This window comes from Rhipicephalus microplus, chromosome X (genome assembly GCF_043290135.1).
Source record: "Rhipicephalus microplus isolate Deutch F79 chromosome X, USDA_Rmic, whole genome shotgun sequence".
In the NCBI taxonomy this organism is placed as follows: domain Eukaryota; kingdom Metazoa; phylum Arthropoda; class Arachnida; order Ixodida; family Ixodidae; genus Rhipicephalus; species Rhipicephalus microplus.
The window spans coordinates 321781312-321803681 of record NC_134710.1 but is presented as its reverse complement, the minus strand read 5'-3'; the positions used below and the strand labels follow the sequence as shown (position 1 = coordinate 321803681).

At 46.4% G+C, this 22370-nt stretch overlaps 1 protein-coding gene across 1 annotated transcript; it reads left to right on the top strand.

Annotated features, from left to right (window-relative positions):
- The first annotated feature begins 3005 nt into the window (after nucleotides 1–3005).
- Nucleotides 3006–7459, top strand: LOC142777235 (uncharacterized). The gene is made up of 2 exons (XM_075881561.1): nucleotides 3006–3295; nucleotides 7009–7459. The coding sequence occupies exons 1-2, from the start codon at nucleotides 3074–3076 to the stop codon at nucleotides 7258–7260; spliced, it is 474 nt and encodes a 157-aa protein (XP_075737676.1). The 5' UTR covers nucleotides 3006–3073; the 3' UTR covers nucleotides 7261–7459.
- Nucleotides 7460–22370: the final 14911 nt, after the last annotated feature.

Genomic DNA, 22370 nt, shown 5'->3' with positions numbered 1-22370 from the left:
ACGATAGCTATTGATATATCAGTCAACAAGTTACGTGTCATTTATTATTTCGTTGTGGCGAGTGTCATACTTATCGCAGTTTGCCATTTTGTTTTCCACTTTGCAGAGTTCCAAAGAAGACGATGACGAAAATAATACTACTTATGCTTGCGCAGGTCTCAATTAGGTACTAATATAGTATAATTGCAACGGATTCATCTATGAGTGGCGAGAAGGCAGGTGTGGGTATTTTTTCTTTCTCAATATTCTGGTCATTTTCATTACGCCTCCCAGATTATAGACCAATATTTCAAGCGAAAATAATGGCCGTTATACTAGCTATTCGTAAACTTCCTGCGACTCAATCAACAGCTGTGATAGTGTCTGACTCGTATTCCGTGTGTTCATTCTTATCATCGTCGTCGACATCAGCAGTACTAGAGACTTTTTAATCATTAATCCCAGCAAACATTCGTCTAGTGCGAATGATATGGGTGCCAGGCTATCGTAGTCTATTTATAAAAGAGATGGCTGACACACTTTCGCGAACATCTCTTGATCTTCCGATAGTGCCAATCTTGCCTCCTACAGCTTATGTAACAGCAGCGAGGATTAGAAAACTTTTCCTTCTTCAAGACTCATCAAAAATCATGATACCGAATCCAGATTTCTCGCACCTGCACTTCACATGGAATAATAAATGGTGTCCCACGCGTAAATTCGAAGTCTTGATAACAAAATTACGTTGCCGTGTACGACCTCTTAATTTCTACTTAAACAGGTCTGGTCTGGTGCCATCGCCTATGTGCTCAAGCTATAACGAACCTGAACATATCGACCATTTTCTTATCACATGTCCCCGATTCAAAAATCAAAGAAAAAACTGCTTCGAAATTTTATTCAGAAAGTTAGGAATATCGCCTAATACTCGCAATCTTTTGTCTTTTGGGGCCACTTCATTGGGACAGAGCGACAGGAACATCTGCGGAGCTCTCTGCGAATTCATATATAACACAAGAAGATTACCTTGCTGAGTCAGTGATCAGCTCTCGAATTTTACTAGCCACACTACCACTTATTATTTAGCTGATACACTGCAATCATTCAACTTTCAGGAGAATTTCTTATAACGATTACAACTCAGATATTCAACAAATTTATTATTTCTCCCCCCCCCCTTTTTTTTCTTTTTTTTTTGACATTGCGCCAAATTAATTTCAAAGTCAAAACACAGTAATCATATTCCCCTAATCTAGAAAATCTATAGGTATTGACTTGCATTAACCACCGCCTTCTTGGCCAATCCCCCTTAGTGGGTGAGAGCCGCAAAAGAAAGGAACAAGCAAGCAAGCAAGCAACCTTGCGCAGGTGTATTTAGAAAAGTTCGGATACCTTTTTGGATTTCTGATTTCATTGTGTCACATTTGGCAGCAAAGTTGATTCATGTTATTTTTATAGGACGCTAGGGCCGAAAGGGTTAAACAATTTTCTTTGTCCAGTCGACAGCTTGTTCATACACTACACACCTTTTGATTATATCATGGTCACAAGGATCACGCCAGCTCGACTTTACGTCACCGCTTCATGCTGTGAACGTTGGTGCGTTGGTCTCCTAAATACAATTCAGTATGCCACATTAACTTTTGTTCTTTCAAAACCTAACAAATTACGCAAACAATTTTCTTAAGAGAACATGCTTGAAACCAGGACCGTACGTCGCAGGTGCAAAATGTCTCCTTGTTCAACGAAAATTCAACCTACAAAGAGCGGTTGATGAGCGTGATTTTTGCAGTACCACCTGTGGTATATACGGTCCTCTACAAATATTTACGTCTTGGTTCATTCGCTTCTTATTAAAGATGATAGGCCTTCTTGGGGACCTTCAACGCAAAAATTTTTGTCTGTCTGTCTGTCTGTCTGTCTGTCTGTCTGTCTCTCTCTCTGTACATTTGTCTGTTTGTTCAGCCTTAATGGTACACTAAACGGCACCAAAGTGACCAAACGTTACTCCGAACGGCCGACGCTATCCGCAGCGCCCACCGATATTGCTCAAGGTTCAGCGTTCATGTTTCTCAGTTTTTCGAAAAAAACTCTTTTTAGCATTTAGGGGCAGTCCAAACTGGAGCACCCCAGATACTTGTTTAATAATTTGGGGCATGCCCCGCCATGGTGGTGTAGTGCCTAAGGTACTCGGCTGCTGACCTACAAGTCGTGGGATCGAATCCCGGGTGCGGCGGAAATGTTGTAGGCCTGTGTGCTCAGATTTGGGTGCACGTTAAAGAACCCCAGGTAGTCAAAATTTCCGTAGCCCTCCAATAGGGCGTCTCTCATAATCAAATGGGGGTTTAAGGACGTTGAGCTCCACATATAAATTAGTATTTTTGGGCATGGATATCTCGAACAAAGTGCTGGTTAGGATTTATGCCAAGCGGAGCTAACCTTACTATTTAGTAAACGACTTGAAGTTTTTGTTAAAGATAAGCGGCTATTTTTCGGGCTAGTTTGTTGAATTTTGTGTTAAAAGGGTTTGCAGCGCAAGCACGAAAGTCCTGGAAGTAAAGCGTACGGAAGGCGAAGGACGGAAGGCTTCAAGCTTATAACTGCAGAGTGTTCCCCCACTGTCATCTAAAGAAACACTGTTATTCTTGTGTGGTTAACTATACCTGTATAATGCGCTCTCTCACTCAGACAATTTACACATTTTTCCCAGTGGACAGAGCTGCTTACAATGGGCAAGTAGAAGAAAAAATAAAAAAGAAAATTAGAGCCACTGTATTGAACTGGTTAGAAACGCTGATAAATGCTTATCTGCAGAGTGAAAACCATTCGGTGTATTAATAAACAACACTTGGTTACCGTAGCTATCCCCAAAAACTTTTTTTGAATTCCCTCGCTATTCAGGCAAAATAAATTGCGGAGTAATTTTTCCGCGTTTTCTTTTTCTCCGATGATAAAGAGGCTCATACGCGCCTAGAGCCATCGTGCCAACAGGGATCGCTAAAGGTGACGACGAAGTAGCACGGACTGCACCCGGCACGTGCCGCCGCTAGCAGCTCGAATCGTCCAGCAGGGCAGGTTCTCGAATTGCTGCAGCATGGCCACCGGTGGTCGTTTGCCCGCGCTGGAGCGCATCTCCAAGGAGTTCGTAGACATCAACCGAGCTCCACCTGCCAACTGCAAGGCGGCTCCCGTCAACCCCAGTGACATGTTCAAGTGGGAGGCCACCATCCAGGGTCCGAGGGGAAGTGCGTTCGAAGATGGCACCTTCAAGCTTGACATCACGTTCCCGGCCGACTATCCATTTCGGCCGCCTCAGGTGACAGTTACTTACTCTAACTGCTTGAGTAACCGCCATCAAGGTCTCTAGCTTTTTTGACCAGGGCCTATCACATGTTTGTAATTGGTGTTAGGCGCCGTCGACTACTGAGGTGGTCGTATAGGCGTCACGGCACGCGGTCTCTATCGAGCCTCTCCACCGCCAGTTATCATCATGTGACCTCTGGCACAGCAGCTGCAAAGCTGCCTTTGAGCAGAGCGCGTCGGGGAGGCGGCTCCTTGCCGACACACTGTGCTCGTCGGCAGCATTGCAGCTGCTGTGTGGAAAGCTCGTCAGTATGTCGATGGACGCCTATCACCATTCACAAACACGACATAAGTCTATAACACGCGCATTGAGTAGAACAGTTTAAAACACAGAAACGTGGTAAAGGATGCTAAGGACACTGCGTGGGTCTTTTCCCACCTTCTTTTGTCGCTCTGTGAGCTGGTGTTGCCTATGCGGTTCTTAGCGATGCCATAACACAGGACCATGATGCAACCGTTTGGCTCTTATTTGGCGGTTACATTTTAAGCGCTCAGCACTTTAGAGACTCGGCTTCTCATTCATGTGTAGATCTCGTGTGGTGGCTACACGCGAATAATTAACTGGCCAGTGCAGGCTTAAAGCTAAGCTGTTTATTCTCAAAGCTGCTTTGTTATAAAAGAAGTAGTTCTAAAATAATGTACATCGTTTTTTACGCGTGCAGGGTGTTTCTCATAAATGAAACCTATTACTTTTGAAAAAAAGGACTATAACTGAATGAAACCATCATTACGTGGCACTCATTACAGTATCTTTTTATTGTGCCTTATAAGTTTATAAACGAGGATAAATTATGGAAAGTATTCTTTTTAATGCTAAGTGTGTTTTTTTTTCATTTAGAGGGCATTTCAGAACAACTGATCCTATTGTTTGTCGCAACATACATTTTCCGTGCTGATTCAAGTTTTCCGACATATAAAGAAAGCATGCTACTTATGAAATAGGACCACGTGATTGCACTCATGCGCTGAATCACTGCAGCGCTCTGATTTGAGCTCCAACCGAAGCATGCGGTGCTATGAGACAGTCAACCTATCGCTAATCAGTGACAACTGCGCTTTCTTGCCGTTAGCACCTGTTATAAATACTGATGGACCGACAAACCGTGGCCAGGGCTACTCATTTCGTCATGGTCCGCCCAATGGTTGCTTCGCTTGAAGTACGTTTGAGAGCGCTGCAGTACAGTAGTACACGAGCAATGACACGTGGCTTTATTTCCTACATCGTGGGCGTTGTTTCTTGATCCAAGTTAACTAATTAAGCACAGGACAAAATTATCCCAACGAGCACCGCATGATAGAGAAGCACATGCACTTTATTTTGCGGTGGTTAAGTAACTTTTGTTTAACATGACGGTGTTTTATTCTCGGGTGCACCGAGGATCCGTGATGTATTTACGTCACCCATATGACGTTGTAAAACATTTACCAACAGATTGCAATCAAAAAACGAGAAGGAAAGGTTCCGGAGTGGCGAGTTGAGTAAGCGGCCTCACGTTCCTCAGCGTCCAGCGCTAACCATTATTATACAGAGCGACCCTTCTCCAACATGGTGTGGAACTTCCCGAGCTATGGCGGTCCTGACAGCTCAGAAACTTAGGCTTGTTTTAGTAATCAGTAGCGAGACGACACGACGGGCAGGTGTTGGGATCGCTTGCTCTAAAGGCCGTTTGGCCGCCCTACTTCGCACGTCGCGATGCACGCGCCTCCACATGGCGTGGTCAAAGAACGTATAGATGTTTTCTAGCGTTGTGGCTCACTCGCGCACGCGCTTATCGCGGGATTCAGGTGCTTCGTACTGCTTGTGCTTCTAAGACAGTCTGCTTTGAAGGTATAGTAGTTAGAGAGAACGTGGACGTCATTTAGCTCGCTGCCATGTTCACGAAAGGAATTCGATGCACACACATGATGCGCTCGTCATGTGTGTGCTCGTCCGCGCTCGTCATGTGTGTGCTCATTCCGTGCGTGCGCTCTACTTGGTGTGCGCCTCAAGTGTCGAGTTTCTTGCCGTTCTTCGCGTGACATTGCAATTTGTTACTGCAGCATTCATTTCATAACCCGTGTGGTGAAACAATCCACGAGGAATGATCAACTACATCTGCGATGAAACGTTTCACTTCCGTGTTACCATAATCATCATCAGCCTGACTACATCCACTGCATGACAAAGGCGTCCCCCATGATCAACCAGTCAACTCCGTCCTGTGCTTGCTGCTGCTACTTTATACGCGCAAACGTCTTAATCTCATCTGCCAACCTTACTTTCTGTCTCCCTCTAACCCGCTTGTCTTCTCTAGGAATTAAGTTACCTTTAATGACCAGTGCTTATCCTGTCTACGAGCTGCATGCCCGGCCCATGTCCATTTCCTCGTCTTGATTTCAACTTTACCCTTAACCCCGGTTTGTTCCCTAATCTCTGCTCTCTTCTTGTCTCTTAAGGTTACACATATCAATTTCCTTTTCATTGCTCGCTGCGTTGTCCTCAACTTACGCTGAACCCTCTTTGTAAGTCTCCAGGTTTTTGCTCTGTAGGTAAGTACCGGCAACATGTAGCTTTTATATAACTTGCTGCAGAAAGATAGTGGCAATCTACCTGTCATGACTTGAGAGTGCTTGCCAAATATGCTCCACCCCATTCCTACTCTTCTAGTTACTTCAATCTCGTGGTTCATCTACGCGGTTATTATCAGTCCTGAGACATTCTTTTACAACTTCAAGGGCGCTATTACCTATCTCGAAGCGCTGCTCTCTTCCGAGGTGGTTGTACATTACTTTCTCTTTCTGCAGATCATTTTAAGACTCTCCTTTCTGCTCTCCTTGTCTAACTCCGTGATCATGAGTTCCAATTTGTCCCCTGAGTTCCTCAGCAACGGAATGTGATCAGCGAAGCGCAGGTTATATGGTGCTTCCCATTAAATCTTATCCCTAACTCTTCCCATTATAGAAGCAGCGATGGCGTAGTGGTTAGGGTGTCAACCTCGCGTGCAAGACGTGGTTCCCATCCTGGTGCTGTGCAGTTTCCAACCACATTTAAAAATATCTGCGCCATGATGGAATGGAATCAAGAATCTAGGGGTGCGGCCTCAATGGTGACCACCGCCTGTAACGCACTCCCTCACCAGAGAAAGATTGGCCACACTTACTGGTACAGTATCTGGCCGCTACCTCCCACATGCACACGTCAATTTCGTGTTATACCAATTTTTAAAAATTGAATTCAACCACGTTTTTTAAATACTTGGTTCTAGTTACGTGATACTAATCAGGCTGTCATTAACCTGATTAGTATCTGTGCTATGCCTAAATGATGCCGGCGTATGTAAATATTTTTTTGCTGGTTCAAAGTATTAATGAGTAAAATGTCGCTTCAACGGTCACATACAAGCGTGCACTTTAGCTCTCCCAGGGATTTTTGTGTGACGTAAGCAAGTAGCATATGTTTGAGAGCATTACACATTTTCATGGTTTCTCATGGTGCGTAATGAACGGTACTACAATCTGCCTTGATGTCTAAGCGCTAGTACTTCACCGAAGTTTTCGATGCTCGCTTTCTTTTAAGGTCGATTCTTTTTTCAATTCAAGATTAGATTTGCACGTTACGCTAAATTCAGCGTTTTCGTCCATATTTGTTCTCGAGAACGTTAGTTTTTTGCTTATTCTGCATTGCAGGTCAAGTTCAAAAGCAAGATCAACCACCCCAACATCGATTGGGACGGTAACATTTGCCTCAACATGCTCACATTGATTTGGACTCTCGCTCAGTCCATTTCCAAGCTTCTCACTGCCATTTGCTGGCTGATGAGCAACCCGAGCGTCACCGACCCCCGCGCGACCAACGGGGCCTCCGGCTACCGGAAGACTCGGGGCCACTACAAGAACACGGCGCGTGAGTGGACCAAGAAGCACGGCTTCAGGAAATGACCACTGCTATCCACACGAGCCATGCCAGCTGCAGCATGCAAACGCCTCTTATGCTGCCTAGCTTGAGGACCCTTCAGCTTAAAACACATTCAGCTGTCCAAAAAGCTTTCACTGTGGGCATGTGCTGTTCTTTTTTTTAAATTTTTTTTCTTGTACGTGGATAGCCCCAAAGGTGCATTTTCAAGCTAATAAAACAAAGGTCCACTTTCGCGCGCGGCTAACTTTGACACCTTATTTATTGCTGATGTCGCAGTTGTGTGCGAAGCAATCTGCTTTCATGATGAGAATTTTCGCTCCTTCGTATACAGCGTGATTAGTTAAGACCTCGCTTCGCGGAAATTCCGGCGTCAGCGTCGGTTTCGTTGTTAGTGAAAAACATCTTGTCAATGACAAAAAAAATCGAAATCTGCAATTGAAAAGTGGGGGACTTTTAAGCATGGCCTTTAAGAGCTGGTTGAACGCGATAGCTATATTCTGTTCCTTGTGCGTACTGAGAACAAAATGACTTGTGTCAGTGCAGGTTTCGCATACGGCTGCGTTTTGTGTAATGAGTAGCAGCTTGGTAACGAGCTAGTAAGCAGTGCAATTAACATCTTATATATGCAAAATATTCAAAATGAAGCAAACCAAAATATACATTTTACATATAAAATACCCAGGAACAGTACGAAAATAATTAAGTGTTGTAGGAAAAGTTTCCATTCACATAGACAAAGAAAATCGGAATCAAGGTGCTGCTTCGTTGGTCTTGCCATGCGGCGAAGCATTGCATGGTCTTACAGAGAAAGCTGTTATGAGATCACAATACGGGTCACGCGCAGTGCCGTAGTTGTCCGCAACCGCCGCCGCCGGTGTCTGTAACTACTGCTGCACAAAATAAGGAAGGAAACTCAAATGAAAAACACCAAATACTTGTGGTGTTATAGTGAGATTTGAACCCGGGTCCACTGCGTGTCAGTAAGGCATGCCAGAGCTTGTGATTCGTACACAAATTTTCTTTAAGCAGGCTTGATCTCAGAAGAAATATTGCGTTATTATGAGCAATAAAGCGTTTTAGAACGGCAAAAAAAAAACGGCGTCACATAATGCGAATAGTGTAAGGAGTGGGTCGTCCATTACTCCAACACATTACAATAGCTTGTTCTTCATCCCCTGCGGCACATACCCACTTCAGGCGCAATTCTTCATCGTCGTCAGCTACTGAATGAATCACAAAATTCGTTACAGATGTTTAGCGGATACCACCGGTCTCCGAAAATTGACGAAGTGTAGCATACTAAATGCCGGCCTAATATGCTGAAATTATGAATATTTTGGCGTAGTAAATACCAAGCAATGGTGCTTCTAGCATTTACACAAAGATTGTTAGAAAAGGATATGAAAGGCCTTTGCTGGGACTGCGCTGTGCTTCCGCGCAGGCCAGGAGGTGTTTTTGTTTGTGACACAAGTGAACTCGTACAAATTTCTCAGTAAATTTTTGTTTTTGTTTACGTTGAGAGCCTGAATGTGTTCAAGTATAGTATGAATTCCCGTGTTGTGAATAATCCCTCTGTACATAAGATGTCCAGTGCACTTCGCTATTTTGTCTAGCGTCAACTCTCTCTACGAGCCACCTCACTTCGCATTAGTTGGCGTCCAACATATGAATCCAATCATATTTCTCTGCATTTCGCACCCTGTAATAAAAAAAAAAAACTATCGCACGCAGTTCTGAAACGTTTGATCTGCTTCGCCGTCTAAGCCGAGATGTCCTCTGGTGGCCTTCTTGTCATGAGAAAAAGCTCTGCTGCCAGCGCCAGCACATCGCACCCTATAGCTACGTATGGACCTCGCACGTAACCACAGTGCCCAAAGGTCAGCAGCTACACACATGGTGCTGAGGAGACAACTTGAGGTACACACTTGCTTCGGAGGAGACAACTTGAGGCCGTAAATAAAACAAACTCATTAATGGCTGCATATGTGTCAGGCTGACGCAAAACATCGTCGCCATCAAACTTGAAGCGAAGGTGCTGTCATCATTGGACTCTTTAGGCTCGTCTTCACTCAATTCAGATGCGGTTGCAAGACAGTTTTGAGTGGCCCGATTTTTTTTTTTGCAGCACAAATGCGCACTCATACGCGCGTGACCACGGCTACGTAAGAGCCACTAGTGACACTAGTTGCGGCTCTCTGTCGGATACAACAATAGAAGCGAAACCAAAGCAGCTGGAAACTGACTGAAAAGTTCACCTCCACTCTTCAGACACACAAAAGACCTTCGGAAATACTTTTTGTGGAATAAATTTTCCCTGACTCCTAGGAAGAGCTCACCGATGACTAGCTGGCATAAATTTCTGGCAAATATTACTGCTCTACACTGTCATATTGCGAAGCTTGCACCTTAGCTTGACAGTTGACTTGCAAAAGTGCTGTTGATTAGAGAACTTTGATGTTACTGTTGCATAATGACGACGGGCACAGACTTCTGTCCAGTTCGCCTGTCAGGTGCATTTCAATTTGCACGCACATTGGTTCGCGCAAAGGTCCGCTGAAAAAACTATGCTGCCGAAACCGGCAAATTCAAAATTATCCTGAATGTTCAGTGGCTGGAATAGGCAATAGAAAGTTCTGGGGGCACGAAAAAGGTATTCAATATTCCCAAATTGACGATGTAGGCGTCAATTACCGGTGATCGATTTGACCAGGCGTGGTAGCAAAAGTGTTAAGAGAAAAGGTGCAGTAACGTGTGTGGCTTTCGCAGTGAATGACTCACTTTAAACAATGAATTCATGATAATCGCACGTTATGACGGCAGATTGTAATAACCGCTTGTACCACGGTTTATTACGGTGATATTACATATTGCCTAGTGAAGCATGCATACAGGACGCATGTGTTTATAAAGGATGCATCTTACTTTCGCTTGCACTTCCAAGCAAAGAAACTTATCTTCACTGTAGTCCCAAAAAGTCGTGTGACTAAATGGTAGAATCCTTGCTTGCCCCGAAAACTACCTGGTGTCAAACCTCACTCAGAACCACAAGTTTTATTGACTATTATATTTGCATCTTTCTCGATTTCTCGGTCATGCGCAAGATGATGATTTTTCACTCACATCCGCCGACCCTACTGCCGAGACCGACCCCAGCATTTTTTCGAAAGGAAATCTTTAAGGCTATCTGTTAAAGAAAATTGGCAGATCCCTTCTTAGGAATAGATATTATTCGAAGCAAGCGGAGGGAAGATTCTTTTGTTGTAATTTTATAATTGAAAAAAAAAAGAACGTTATCAAATGACGCAAAAGATATGTACAAATGTACGCAGAGACATTTGTTGAATAGTTGTATATGTTTTCTACAGCCAGTTGTTTACATTTGCGTGAAGATGCCAGCAGTAACATGAGTAATACCAGCACCAGAAGCAGTAAGCTGATCGGTAGCGCTCGTGCTTGCGAGCTTGTAGCCCTGGATAGTTGTACATAAACCAACTTCTATTGGAAGGCTCTCAACTATTAACGACGTCAACGTTAACCAGACGTGACTCGCTACTATAGGAGTACATGTGTAAAGTATGTTTGGCAGAACTGCTACCACAGTTGATGTTTCATCAACATTATAAGCTTGCATTAGTGTTTTTTCCCCCAGCAGTTTCAACACCAGAAGTGGTTTCGTGGTAGAAGACTGGATTGCTACGCAGTATGTTGGCTTCGAACCCTGCTGTGACCCTGATAGTCATAGTTTGCATTTGTCGAGTCAACGCTTCTGATGCCAGTTTTTCTTACCGCTCTCGCATTTACATTACCACGTCTGTTTTCGCCGTTCCTGTGCAAGTAAAAACTGTATCACTCATGGCAAATACCTGCAGGCCTTGGCCCGCAATATATAGGTATATGCCACAGGATTTTAGAGAGAAAAGTTTCACGACGTACGCGGCAGAATTTTCATATTATTCATGTCATGACCTGCATACATATTCATGAAACCTTCTTACCCATTTATAACAATTTCTATCTACCCCAAGCTGAGAAAGCAACGAGGAGCACCCAGACGTAAGCGACCAGATAGATAGACAGATACGTTGATAGAAAGGCTCAAAGTACCAGCAGTTCGCTAGGAAATGCTTCACTAATAATCATCAAACTCTTTGGCACAAGTCAGAATGAAACTCAAACTATCTGCGTGGCCACCAGATTTTTTATCACACACCCACATTTTCACTGCAACAACTGTTATGAGAACACAACTAGGGCTGTTTTGGGCACCGTTTAGTTGTCCGCCGCCGGCTGTGTCCGAAACCGCTATAGCACAAAATGAGAAAAGTTCAACGAAATAAGCAAAAATATTCAGGGTAGAACTGGGTTTGAACGTTGGTCTGCAACTGTGGGAGCCCAGTGTTCTATCAAAGAGACCCAACTGCATGTGCTCAGAACACTTTCACAAAAAGAGCTTATATCAGCGTAAAGTTGGAAAGGGACCACATTGACATGTAAGAAAGAAGTGCCAATTTAAGGGCTCGCTTTTCTTTGTTAGACACAATAATAATGCGAACTAACACACAATGACGCCGAGGGAAGTATAAGAGATGGTATTAAAAGTAACTGTAATGTAAATGTGAAGAAAGTGGATGAAAAAAGAACTTGCCGCCGGCAGGCACCAAGCCTGTAACTTTCGAATAACGCGTTCGATACTCTACCAGCGGGCTACGATGGCGGTCATCGCTTCATCTACTTTATAGGGTGTATATGAGAATTTAAGCGCAGAAGCGTCAGTCAGCGCCGCCAGCGATTACGACGAGTGTCCAACCCCTATATTTGCAGTGAAAGCTCTTATGAGATCAAGACAGGGGTCAGATCTGGTGGTTCCGCCACCGCTGCCGGTGTCTGTAACCACTATCCCACGGAATAACAGCAAAAACTAACCAAATAAAAACCCCGAGGACAAAATGAGAATAAAACCTGGTCTTGTGCGTGACAGGCGAATACTATACCCTAGAGCTGCACCGGTGCCGAAAGCTCCGTTTCAAACAGGTTTCATGTCGCGCGAAGAATCACGTTAACATGCATAAGAAAGCGTTTTAGAACAATATACAGAAACAACCAGGCATCACACAAGGGGAATTGCATGAAGATTAATACTCTAACCCACTGCAAACGCATCAGGCCTTCTTCTTCATCGTCGTCGGCCACATAATCAAGAAAGTTCATGCAATGCCATACAAAAGTGTAGCGGATACAACACGTATCCAAATAATAACAAATAGTGGCCTTGTGGACACTTCCCACTACGCAAAAGGTTTATTGATTTTTGGTATAGAGGCTTCTATGCATATGTACCTGTCCTTATTTTTTCAAGAATGTTTGAAAAGGCTCTAAAAAGGCTGCTCTTCCAGTGTTCGCTCTGCATGTGCTGCGTGTTCCACGCGTGGAGTTTTTTGTTCTTCGTTTTCTTTTTTTTTCGACATGTTCGTGACTGGTAGCATGAGATCTTCAGAGCTGGAAGTTTACCAATAATACCTCGCATACTACCTGAAGGCATCAAGCCTGCCAGACTGAGACCCTCGCTATAGATTAAAGAAAGAAGCGTAAATATAATGGCCCAATTTTCTCCGATGAACAATAATAAAGGAGCCTTCCGACGCATCGAAGCCTCGATGCTGACCTCATCAACTTGTAGTGGCGCTCGCCAGAACTACTGCAAGCGGAAATTACGATGAACGGCGCCGACCTGCGATTCGATAAATGCAACGTTAGATGTAACCGTGGCATTGCATCAGAGTAGTGATTACTATCGTTTTTTCTTTCTTTAGCATGGCTTTTCACTAAATTTGGAAGGGACTAAAGCTCTCCGACTTTTTGAGCTTGAAATCTGCAAAGCCGGCAAAAGAATACGCTGAATGCCACGGCCCTGGAGGAAACGCGCCGGGTACGACCACGGGCGCCGTTGTTTCGAAAATGTGAAGGAGGAAATGTTAGAGCGCTATATATAGACGCCATCGCAACAAGAAAGATCAGCAAAACTACCGAACGTTATGGAAGCATTCGCGAGATACCTCGTTTCGTACGTGCAGTTCACTCTTCAAGCATGAAATTTGAACCATCGCAACGGCGTCTTCTATACGTTGGAAATAACGGGCAATATGGTGTGCAAGCTTCCTGTACATAAGAGTTCTCCTTTTATTTCAGTGAAGGGTCATCATATACGTTACAGGATGAAACGTGGTGAGGTACCGCGCGAAAATCGAGGTAAAGGTAGGCGGGCATTTTATTGTATTTTAAAATATATAGATTGATTGATTGCTTAGTAGGGTTTAACGTCCCAAAACCACCATATGATTGAGAGACGCCGTAGAGGAGGGCTCCAGAAATTTCGACCACCTGGGGTTGTTTAACATGCACCCAAAGTGGAGCACATGGGCCTACAACATTTCCGCCTTGATCGAAAATGCAGCCGCCGCAGCCGGGATTCGATCCCACGACCTGTGGGTCAGCAACCTAGTACTTTACCACTAGACCTACGCGGCGGGTCTTAAAATTTATAGGCTCAATAATTTTGAACTGTGTGCTCCTATATCGCTGCCACTCTTTCTGCACTAATGGACAGTTATTGTTTACTGGGCTTAGCGGGATATTCAGCTTATCGTGATAGCAGCATCGAAGTGCACATGCGTAGTAACGTACGTGACCCGTACCGTTCACCATACGCACGCTATTTTTTCAGAGTTAACGTTACCGTGTCAGCGTGGTCTATGTAGTGTACGTAAGAATGGTGGAGCTTTCGGACTCCCACTCCGAAGTAATTTTGGCGTTGTTGTTGAAAAATTAACTTCGTTCACAGCAAACGACTGTTGAAAATGGCTTCGCTTGCCCTCAGTTAGCTTCGATGACCAAGTATTATTGATAAGTTAGCTTAATTTTTCAGATAGCTTCCCATTTTGAACGTCTGTCGGCCAAACTAGAAGAGCCATGTAAAGAAATTGGTAGAATAAATGTTTTCACATTTTGTGCATGGTTCATATTTATTTGCTTTTATTATTACTAAAATAAACTTGTAAAATTCCTTCGCGCGGCGACACATGCGCACATTCCTGCTTTTTGTTGCTTTTCACTGTTCTTCAACTTCTTAACCATCCAATAGGTGGCGCCAATATCTCAGCTGGCGCCCGTAAAAAACGTAAATGCTATCTCGCTAAACTGGAAGGCACCGTTCGAATCTAACGCTTGTGGAATGGTAACTGTACTCCCTTAAACCAAGCTGTCACGCTAACAGTAAACAATATTTCTGTAATATCTTAGGCTTCAGTGGACGGATTTCGCTAAACACGTAAAGCAATGACATATTGAAAAGTGCTTGAGGGACCCTTAATTAGAACTACTGGTCAATGATATGAGGAGAAGTATAGTGGATATCATTGGAAGAAAGAAAAGTGGTTGAAAAGATAACTTGCCGCTAGTGGGGTCCGAACCTGTGACCCTCAAGTAACGCGTCCGATGCTCTACCACTGAGCTACGGTGGTGGTCATCGCTTTGTCCAATTTATAGATATGTATGTGCATTTATACTTGAGAGCGTCAGAGTGTGTCTCCAGTATATCGATTATGGCGAGTGTGGAGCAGTCTAATTTTTTCGCTTGTTGGCATCACGTAGCATGTGATCTTACTGCGAGCTGGCAGTTGACCAATAATTTCTCGCATATTTTCTGAAGGCATGAAGTCTGCCAGAACGCGCAGTGGCCATTTTAGGATAGTTTGTAAAAAGGCAATGTTACGCTCTGTTATGCCAGCGAGTCCTCGTCAAACGACCGTGCCTCTGAAAAAGGCAATCTGGGTCAAGGCCAGCCCGCAGTCTGCCTGGCGCGATCACCTCGACGGCGTGAACACGCGCGGCGCTCCTCTGGCCCACGTGCAGTGAGTCAGTTGCGCACGTGACAGCGAGCCGGCGTCCTCGTGTCAGGTGGTCTGACGCATGGCGCGGCGGCCCCATTGGCGGAATCTGCCCGGACGACCAGCGGCGCTTCTGGTTGGACATTTTGGTTGGACCCGGTGTAAATAAAAGAAGCCCTGCGGCGCGTCGCGATCGGCGGTCCTATGTGAGAGGCGTCCCCGTGTCGGAGTGCCGACATGTGTGTGAGTCAGCGGTCTTAGGCGAAAGGCTGAACTATGTGTTAGAGAGAAGAGCTCGGCTCTTCGAGTCTCTGTCGGCCCCAGTGCCGAAATTGTAACGCCTCTGTATATATGCTGTACATAAACCTTGTTTGACTCACCGTCGTCTCGTCCGCTCGTCTGATCAGCTCTGCGCAGAAGCAGTCGCGAGCTGAGAAACATACGCTACCAAACGGCTGGTGACCTTCCCGGCGGAGTCGGAAGCAGTGGCGCCTTCGGCACCGTGTTGGCGTCGCCGTCCTTCGCAACAGTGGTGGCTTCGGCGGGATCGGTCCGTCTTTCGCAACAGTGGTGACAGCGGTGGGATCACGGAGGCCGTGCTACGCAACAGTGGTTGGCAGCTGCGGGATCGGCCGGCGTCAGCGACATCGATGCGGTGAGTGCCTGATGTTTTCCCCTCAGTTCACCAGACTACTCTAGCTCAGGTTGTAGTAGTTTAGAGAAAGGGCTGTGTGAAGCATTGAAGTGAGCTTTGATCGTTTCAAGCCAAGTTGAAGTGCTTTGAAACCAAAGTTAATGCGGAGGTGGTAAACACGGGAGGGTGAAAAATTGCTTGCGCGTCTTGCTAGTAGGTTTATAGTGGGTACGGCAAGTAGATTCTTAACAGGGGCAAACAGCAAGAGGCTAGTGTGAACGATGGAGAACCTTAAAGTGAAGGAACTCATCGAAATTTGTGAGGAACTCGGCATTACTTTGGGCCGTGCGAAACGAAAGCAAGCGATCCTTGATATCATGAAGGATGAGGGAGTGTCGGCTGAGGAAGTCGATGAGGCCTGGGTGGATATTAAAGCACGCCGTGAGGAGGCTGAAAGGCGAGAAGTAGAAGCTCGCGAACGTGAGGAGGCTGAAAGGCGAGAAGCTCGTGAAGAAGCTGAAAGGCGCGAAGCTCGCGAAGAAGCTGAAAGGCGCGAAGCTCGCGAAGAAGCTGAAAGGCGCGAAGCTCGCGAACGTGAAGAAGCGGAAAGGCGCGAAGCTCGCGAACGTGAAGAAGCTGAAAGGCGCGAAGCTCGCGAACGTGAAGAAGCTGAAAGGCGCGAACGACGCGAGGAGGCCGAGAGACAGGAGCGTCTCGAGTTGAAACGACTAGAATTGGCAATCCTACAGTGTTCGCAGGCGCCTAGCGTAGCTTCTCCGACGATTCAGGTCAGCGGTATTAGAATTCGGGATCAACAGCCACCGTTCGTAGTAGGCGAGGACATGGCGAAGTATCTCGTCAAGTTTGAACACGTCTGTGAGCGAAATGCTTTGGAGCAGTCTCTTTGGGCACGGAACCTGCTAGCTCTTCTTCCCGGCGAAGTGTCCGACGCGATAACTTGCTTGTCGAGGGAAGCGTTTGAGAGCTATGACGAGGTTAAGGAAGTGCTCTTGAGACGTTATAAGTTGTCACCCGAGGCTTTCAGGCAAAGGTTCCGGTATGCTAGAAAGGGGAATGAGTCACACGTTGACTTCGCGTTTCGTCTTAAAGCCGATTTGATTGAATGGCTCAAGGGCGAAGGTGTTTATGACGACCGCGATAAAGTGGTGGAATGCGTTGCATTGGAGCAATTCTACCGCTGCATCGAGGAGGATGTCAAACTTTGGCTGCAGGACAGACTTGGGGACGTACAGTTAAACAAGGCAGCTGAGTTAGCTGAGGAGTATTATACTCGCCGAAAGTTGCATAGCAGGGCAGCGCGCGTTGAAAAGGATGAAAGGAAAGAGGGCTTTTCAAGGAAACCTGATCAACGGAAACCCGCTCCGCACCGTAATTTCAAGAAGGACCCGTCTCTTACGAAGGACAGTGTAGGGGAAGGGCAAACAGAAGCGGAGAAATCGAGTGAGGTTTCTACCACACAGGCATTAGAACCGGAAAACAAACGGAAGCCGCTAATCTGCTACAACTGTAAAAAGGAAGGGCACATCGCGAGAAACTGTCAGGAAAAGTTTGCCTTCGCAACGATCCGAGAATCAGAAAAAAACATGCGGTTGTTGGAGCCGTATCTCCAAGAAATTAGGGTCAATGAGAAAACGTGCCGAGCACTTAGAGACTCAGCGGCAACCATGGACGTTGTCCATCCTTCATTGGTGTCTCCGGATGACTTCACAGAAGAATGCGCGTGGATCAGGCAGGTCGCCGAGGAGCAGAGTGTTCGCTTACCAATCGCCACCGTTGTCATTGAAGGCCCGTTCGGTAAGCATTGCACCGAAGCGGCTGTGTCTGCCGCGCTGAATGGTCGTTTTTCTTATCTTTTCTCCAACAACTCGGAGCAGCTTCTCAAAGAGCAGGGCAAATCGTTCTTCCCCAACTTAGCGTGCATGGCTCCCACGCGATCGCAAGCGCGAAAGCTTTCGCGGAAGCTTGACTTGGTTCCATGCGGTGAACTCTCAAGTGACCTTGTCGGCGGGTCGACGGAACCCCAGAAAGGAAATTTTCCGCATGAGTCATATGAGCAGTCACGCGAGCGGCCCGTCGCGGGAGCGGCCGGCGCGGTATGCGCTGGGGGAGACGACGTGGCGCCATTGAGTCAGAGCGAGAGGGTTGCAACGCTCTCGCCTGTAGCGGAAAGTTGGAGCGAGCTGCCGAGAGTTGATCGAGAGACGCTCATTCGAGGGCAGAGTGAGGATCTCTCGATTGAAGCGCTAGTGGAAAGCCAAATTGAAGCGCTCGTGGAAAGCCAGAAAAACGCGGCCAAAGTGCTGTCGAAGGAGCACTACGAGAAATCGGGGAAGAAGCGCGCTTTTGAAGTTGATAATCAGGTAATGCGGCTGCAGCCACCCAAAAGGAACAAGCTTGAGGTTGATTGGGAAGGGCCCGCCACAGTATTATCGAAGCCTTGCGATACAACTTATGAGGTGCAAGTAGGAAGGCGGCAGAACAAAATTTACAACTTGATGAAACCCAATGTTCAACATCAAGCGGTCGTAAATCAGCTGTTGAAGGCTTCAGAGGAAGAGGGAGCAGAAAATTTGAGTTCTAGTGAGGTGATCGAAGGGGGATCGAAAGTAATTTGGGAGCAGATAAACCTAGAGCCTAGCTTAAGTGAAGGAGGACCTGAGAAAGAGGACCTGAGAAAGATTGGTTCCGAGTTTGAAGACGTGTTTTCGGACCGCCCCGGAAACATGAGGGTGATCGAACACGATATCGAGCTAAGCGGTGAGGAGTCAATCAGTAGCAAGCCGTATCGTTGTTCCCCTGTGCAACGTCGCAAGTGTGAGCCGCTCTTGGTGCCGCATAGGTATCGTCGCCTAAAAGTGGCCGGTTACTGAGGTGGAGCATGTTGCTCCACAGCGCAACTTTGACGTTCGCTAAAGAAAAAAAAAAGGGAAAGGTAAACGCTAATGCAGGTGCATTGAGCAGTGCGTTCCAGCTAGTAACTTCTCAACCTTTCGGTTTCTCGCTGGCGATTCGGGGCAAAATTTTGACCTCATCACGACCTGGGCTGAGCGCTCTCGTTCAGAGTGATCTCAAGGGGCCAACTTTATGTGGTATTCTAATTCGTTACGTTGTTGTACGTGGAAAAAAAATTGAGTTGTCATTTTAAGAGTCTTGTGTCCCACATGTGCCTCTTGATGTAGAGGGAACAAAATTCCGATAGACACGTAGATAGGTATATGTTGTACTATACTTTGTCTGGTGTTCTGTCGGGTGACCGAAGGCACTTGCGTGTGTCGTGTGTTGTCTGTTGTCGATCCGTTCTTGGCAAGTTGCAGAACCATCGACAAGTGCTGAAACCGAAGATGGTCGGAAGAGACGAGCGAAGTTGGCCAGCAAGTTGTGGCGACAAGCCCGTGGAGCTGGGATCCGTCGTCAAAATGGGATGTGTTCCCGGAACAGTCTGGAGCTGTAGTCTCCCCATGGCCCTGGAGGCGAACCTGGAGGGACCTGGCGAACGAGCGCACCTGACATCCGAGCCCCGTGGAAGCAGCTCGTCTTTCCGGTGCATTGTCTGGCGGCGGGGGTGCTGTTATGCCAGCGAGTCCTCGTCAAACGACCGTGCCTCTGAAAAAGGCAATCTGGGTCAAGGCCAGCCCGCAGTCTGCCTGGCGCGATCACCTCGACGGCGTGAACACGCGCGGCGCTCCTCTGGCCCACGTGCAGTGAGTCAGTTGCGCACGTGACAGCGAGCCGGCGTCCTCGTGTCAGGTGGTCTGACGCATGGCGCGGCGGCCCCATTGGCGGAATCTGCCCGGACGACCAGCGGCGCTTCTGATTGGACATTTTGGTTGGACCCGGTGTAAATAAAAGAAGCCCTGCGGCGCGTCGCGATCGGCGGTCCTATGTGAGAGGCGTCCCCGTGTCGGAGTGCCGACATGTGTGTGAGTCAGCGGTCTTAGGCGAAAGGCTGAACTATGTGTTAGAGAGAAGAGCTCGGCTCTTCGAGTCTCTGTCGGCCCCAGTGCCGAAATTGTAACGCCTCTGTATATATGCTGTACATAAACCTTGTTTGACTCACCGTCGTCTCGTCCGCTCGTCTGATCAGCTCTGCGCAGAAGCAGTCGCGAGCTGAGAAACATACGCTACCAAACGGCTGGTGACCTTCCCGGCGGAGTCGGAAGCAGTGGCGCCTTCGGCACCGTGTTGGCGTCGCCGTCCTTCGCAACAGTGGTGGCTTCGGTGGGATCGGTCCGTCTTTCGCAACAGCTCATGGTCTTTCGTTTCTTATACGGCATGGTTGGGGCATGCACGGAGAAACGAAACCAGGCTACCGATCGGAGAGGGGATAGGCATGGGGCCCGATTACGCAACCTCATTCTACTTTGGAAGGCGAAGCTGAGGGGTCTTCTAGGTTGTTTTGGACACAGTCTGTCTAGTGCCTCTGAACAGACCTGATGTTATCTGATTCGCATCAGCGGTTTATCTTCTTAATAGCTGGTCAATAAGAGCAACAGACGGGATTCCAAGAGGAGCTAAAGGTGCTAGGGGAAGACTTTACATTATGTTGGCCGATAAAAACAACTAATTTGACGGTATTAAGTGGACACAGTAAGCACAGGGCTAGGTTGATTAAAACAACGTATGTAGGAAAAGCCTTTGACCGCAGTAGGCGCAGTCAGGCTGATCACAATTAGCAGTGTAATAAGCACCTTGTTTTCAAAGTGGGTATAAAGTTTTTGAAATTGAAGGCATCCTTGTAGTGGTGTGTTGCAAAATTATTTAGGTGAAATTAAGCTATACTTATACCATCATTCCTGGCAAATGCATAGTCAAACGAATTCAAATATTGCATTGGTATTTGCCTGCAACCTCAGAGGGGTCGTTTTTACGAAGTTTTAATCTCCTGCCTGTGTACGTTGCCGATGTCTCTAGTAGACGTAATTTAGCGTTCTCAGCAGCACATTGGTTAACTTTAAGCTCAAGCCTCACTGCGAATGAAGGGTTACGCATTTCATGTATATTTCTGATGCGCTTTCTCTCTCTTTTTTTGAAACCCTAATTCTGCAACCTAAGTTTTGTGATCAAATGACCATGTAATTGGCCTGATTTTGGGTCACACTAGGCTCACAGGATTCTATTTAACCCACAGAAAATGACTCGAAGGCAAAAGCGATCTTGTTTTTTCCTTGGTCTCATTATATTGTACCGATTCCCATTATGTGCAAGTCTTTTGCACCTAGTGTGGTTCTACATGGCCTCCTGGATCGGGCGCATATCAGGCTTCCTGCGCGCTATGTGCCTCCAAGATTGGCCCACCCTTGCCCAAGTGATTATGTCATGTCATTAGGTCATCATATGACATCACAGTTTCTTCACTATGATGTCATGATAATAAAATACGACGACGTAATCACATGTTGATGATTTTTTTTTTTGCTTCACTTGTGTTGACACTCACGCCGACGGCAACGTTCCGTGTTCAATAAGGCATGCAAAGCTTTCGCCTTAAATATACTAGATAGCACGCCTAGACAGCTTCTTATGAGCCCCGCTTCCTAGTTCAACAATATTTCGTCAGTTTTCACAGCTGCTGCGGAGATCGCAAGGCTTTTACTTGTTCAATAAGCATGTAGGGTCTTGTTAACTAATTGAACTGCAAGAGTCAGCAGCAATAGTAGACGCTAGAAGAGGACAGGACAGGCCGCTTTTTTGATGAGTCAACTTGTATTTGGGCGAACCTATGCCCGGAAAACAGGACATCCCTCAGCAAGCAATACACACTGCAAACTGATAGCAGCGAACATAGAGCATCGGCCGTCGAAATTCTGCGAAGCAGCGAAGTGCGCTGCCATTTATACACGTGCCACCGAAGACTCCAGCGTTATCGCTATAGTGGCAGCGTAAGTTACAGAACAAACAGTAGTGTGCATGTTGTGCGCGTGATCGCATCGGAGGGTTCTAAGATTGTTCAGATGGTTCCTAGTCATTCGGGCGCGTTTTTCGGAAAGGAGCGTTAGACGAAAAATGGTGCGCTAAGAAAAATGAAAAGGAGCGCGTGTGGCATGCATTTCCATTACAACATTACAAATTGTTGTTATTGCCGTCATCGCTTCACCGGGGAGACTGATCTTTTGTTTCTCTTTAGTTTATATGGCTCGACGGTCTTCACCGCAGAGCGCTCGGTGCTCGGTGGTTGCTCGCTAAAGGTTCGGCGAGTTTTTTTGCAACACCACTGCCGTCTTTATGCTTTGACGAACAGATTTCGCTGTCAAAACACATATAGAGTCACGTAATAAGGTATGCACACGAACGCCGCCTTAACAAGATTCATGCATTCTGTTCACGTGGCGCAAGATATATGCATGAACCGAATTACGACGTGGCTGAAATAATTTGATATGAACGCGCTTGCGTCATTCCTGCAGCCCACGAGTGTTGCTCAGCCGTTGATAAAACTCGACTAAATTTGGCGTTGCACGCGCAAATATCCGTTTAGGCACAGCTTGGCACAACATGTCAGATTGGCGCAGAATGGCCTAATTGGCGCGGCAATTTCACCCCTGGGTCTGGGAATGTAACACCTCCCAAACTTTTTTATTTACTATCACAAGCTCTT

Excerpts from the sequence above, each read along its gene's own strand:
- LOC142777235 (XM_075881561.1), top strand. The coding sequence starts at position 3,074 with ATGGCCACCGGTGGTCGTTTGCCCGCGCTGGAGCGCATCTCCAAGGAG. Across the intron at positions 3,296-7,008 it reads ATCCATTTCGGCCGCCTCAG|GTCAAGTTCAAAAGCAAGAT; the intron begins GTGACAGTTACT and ends TCTGCATTGCAG.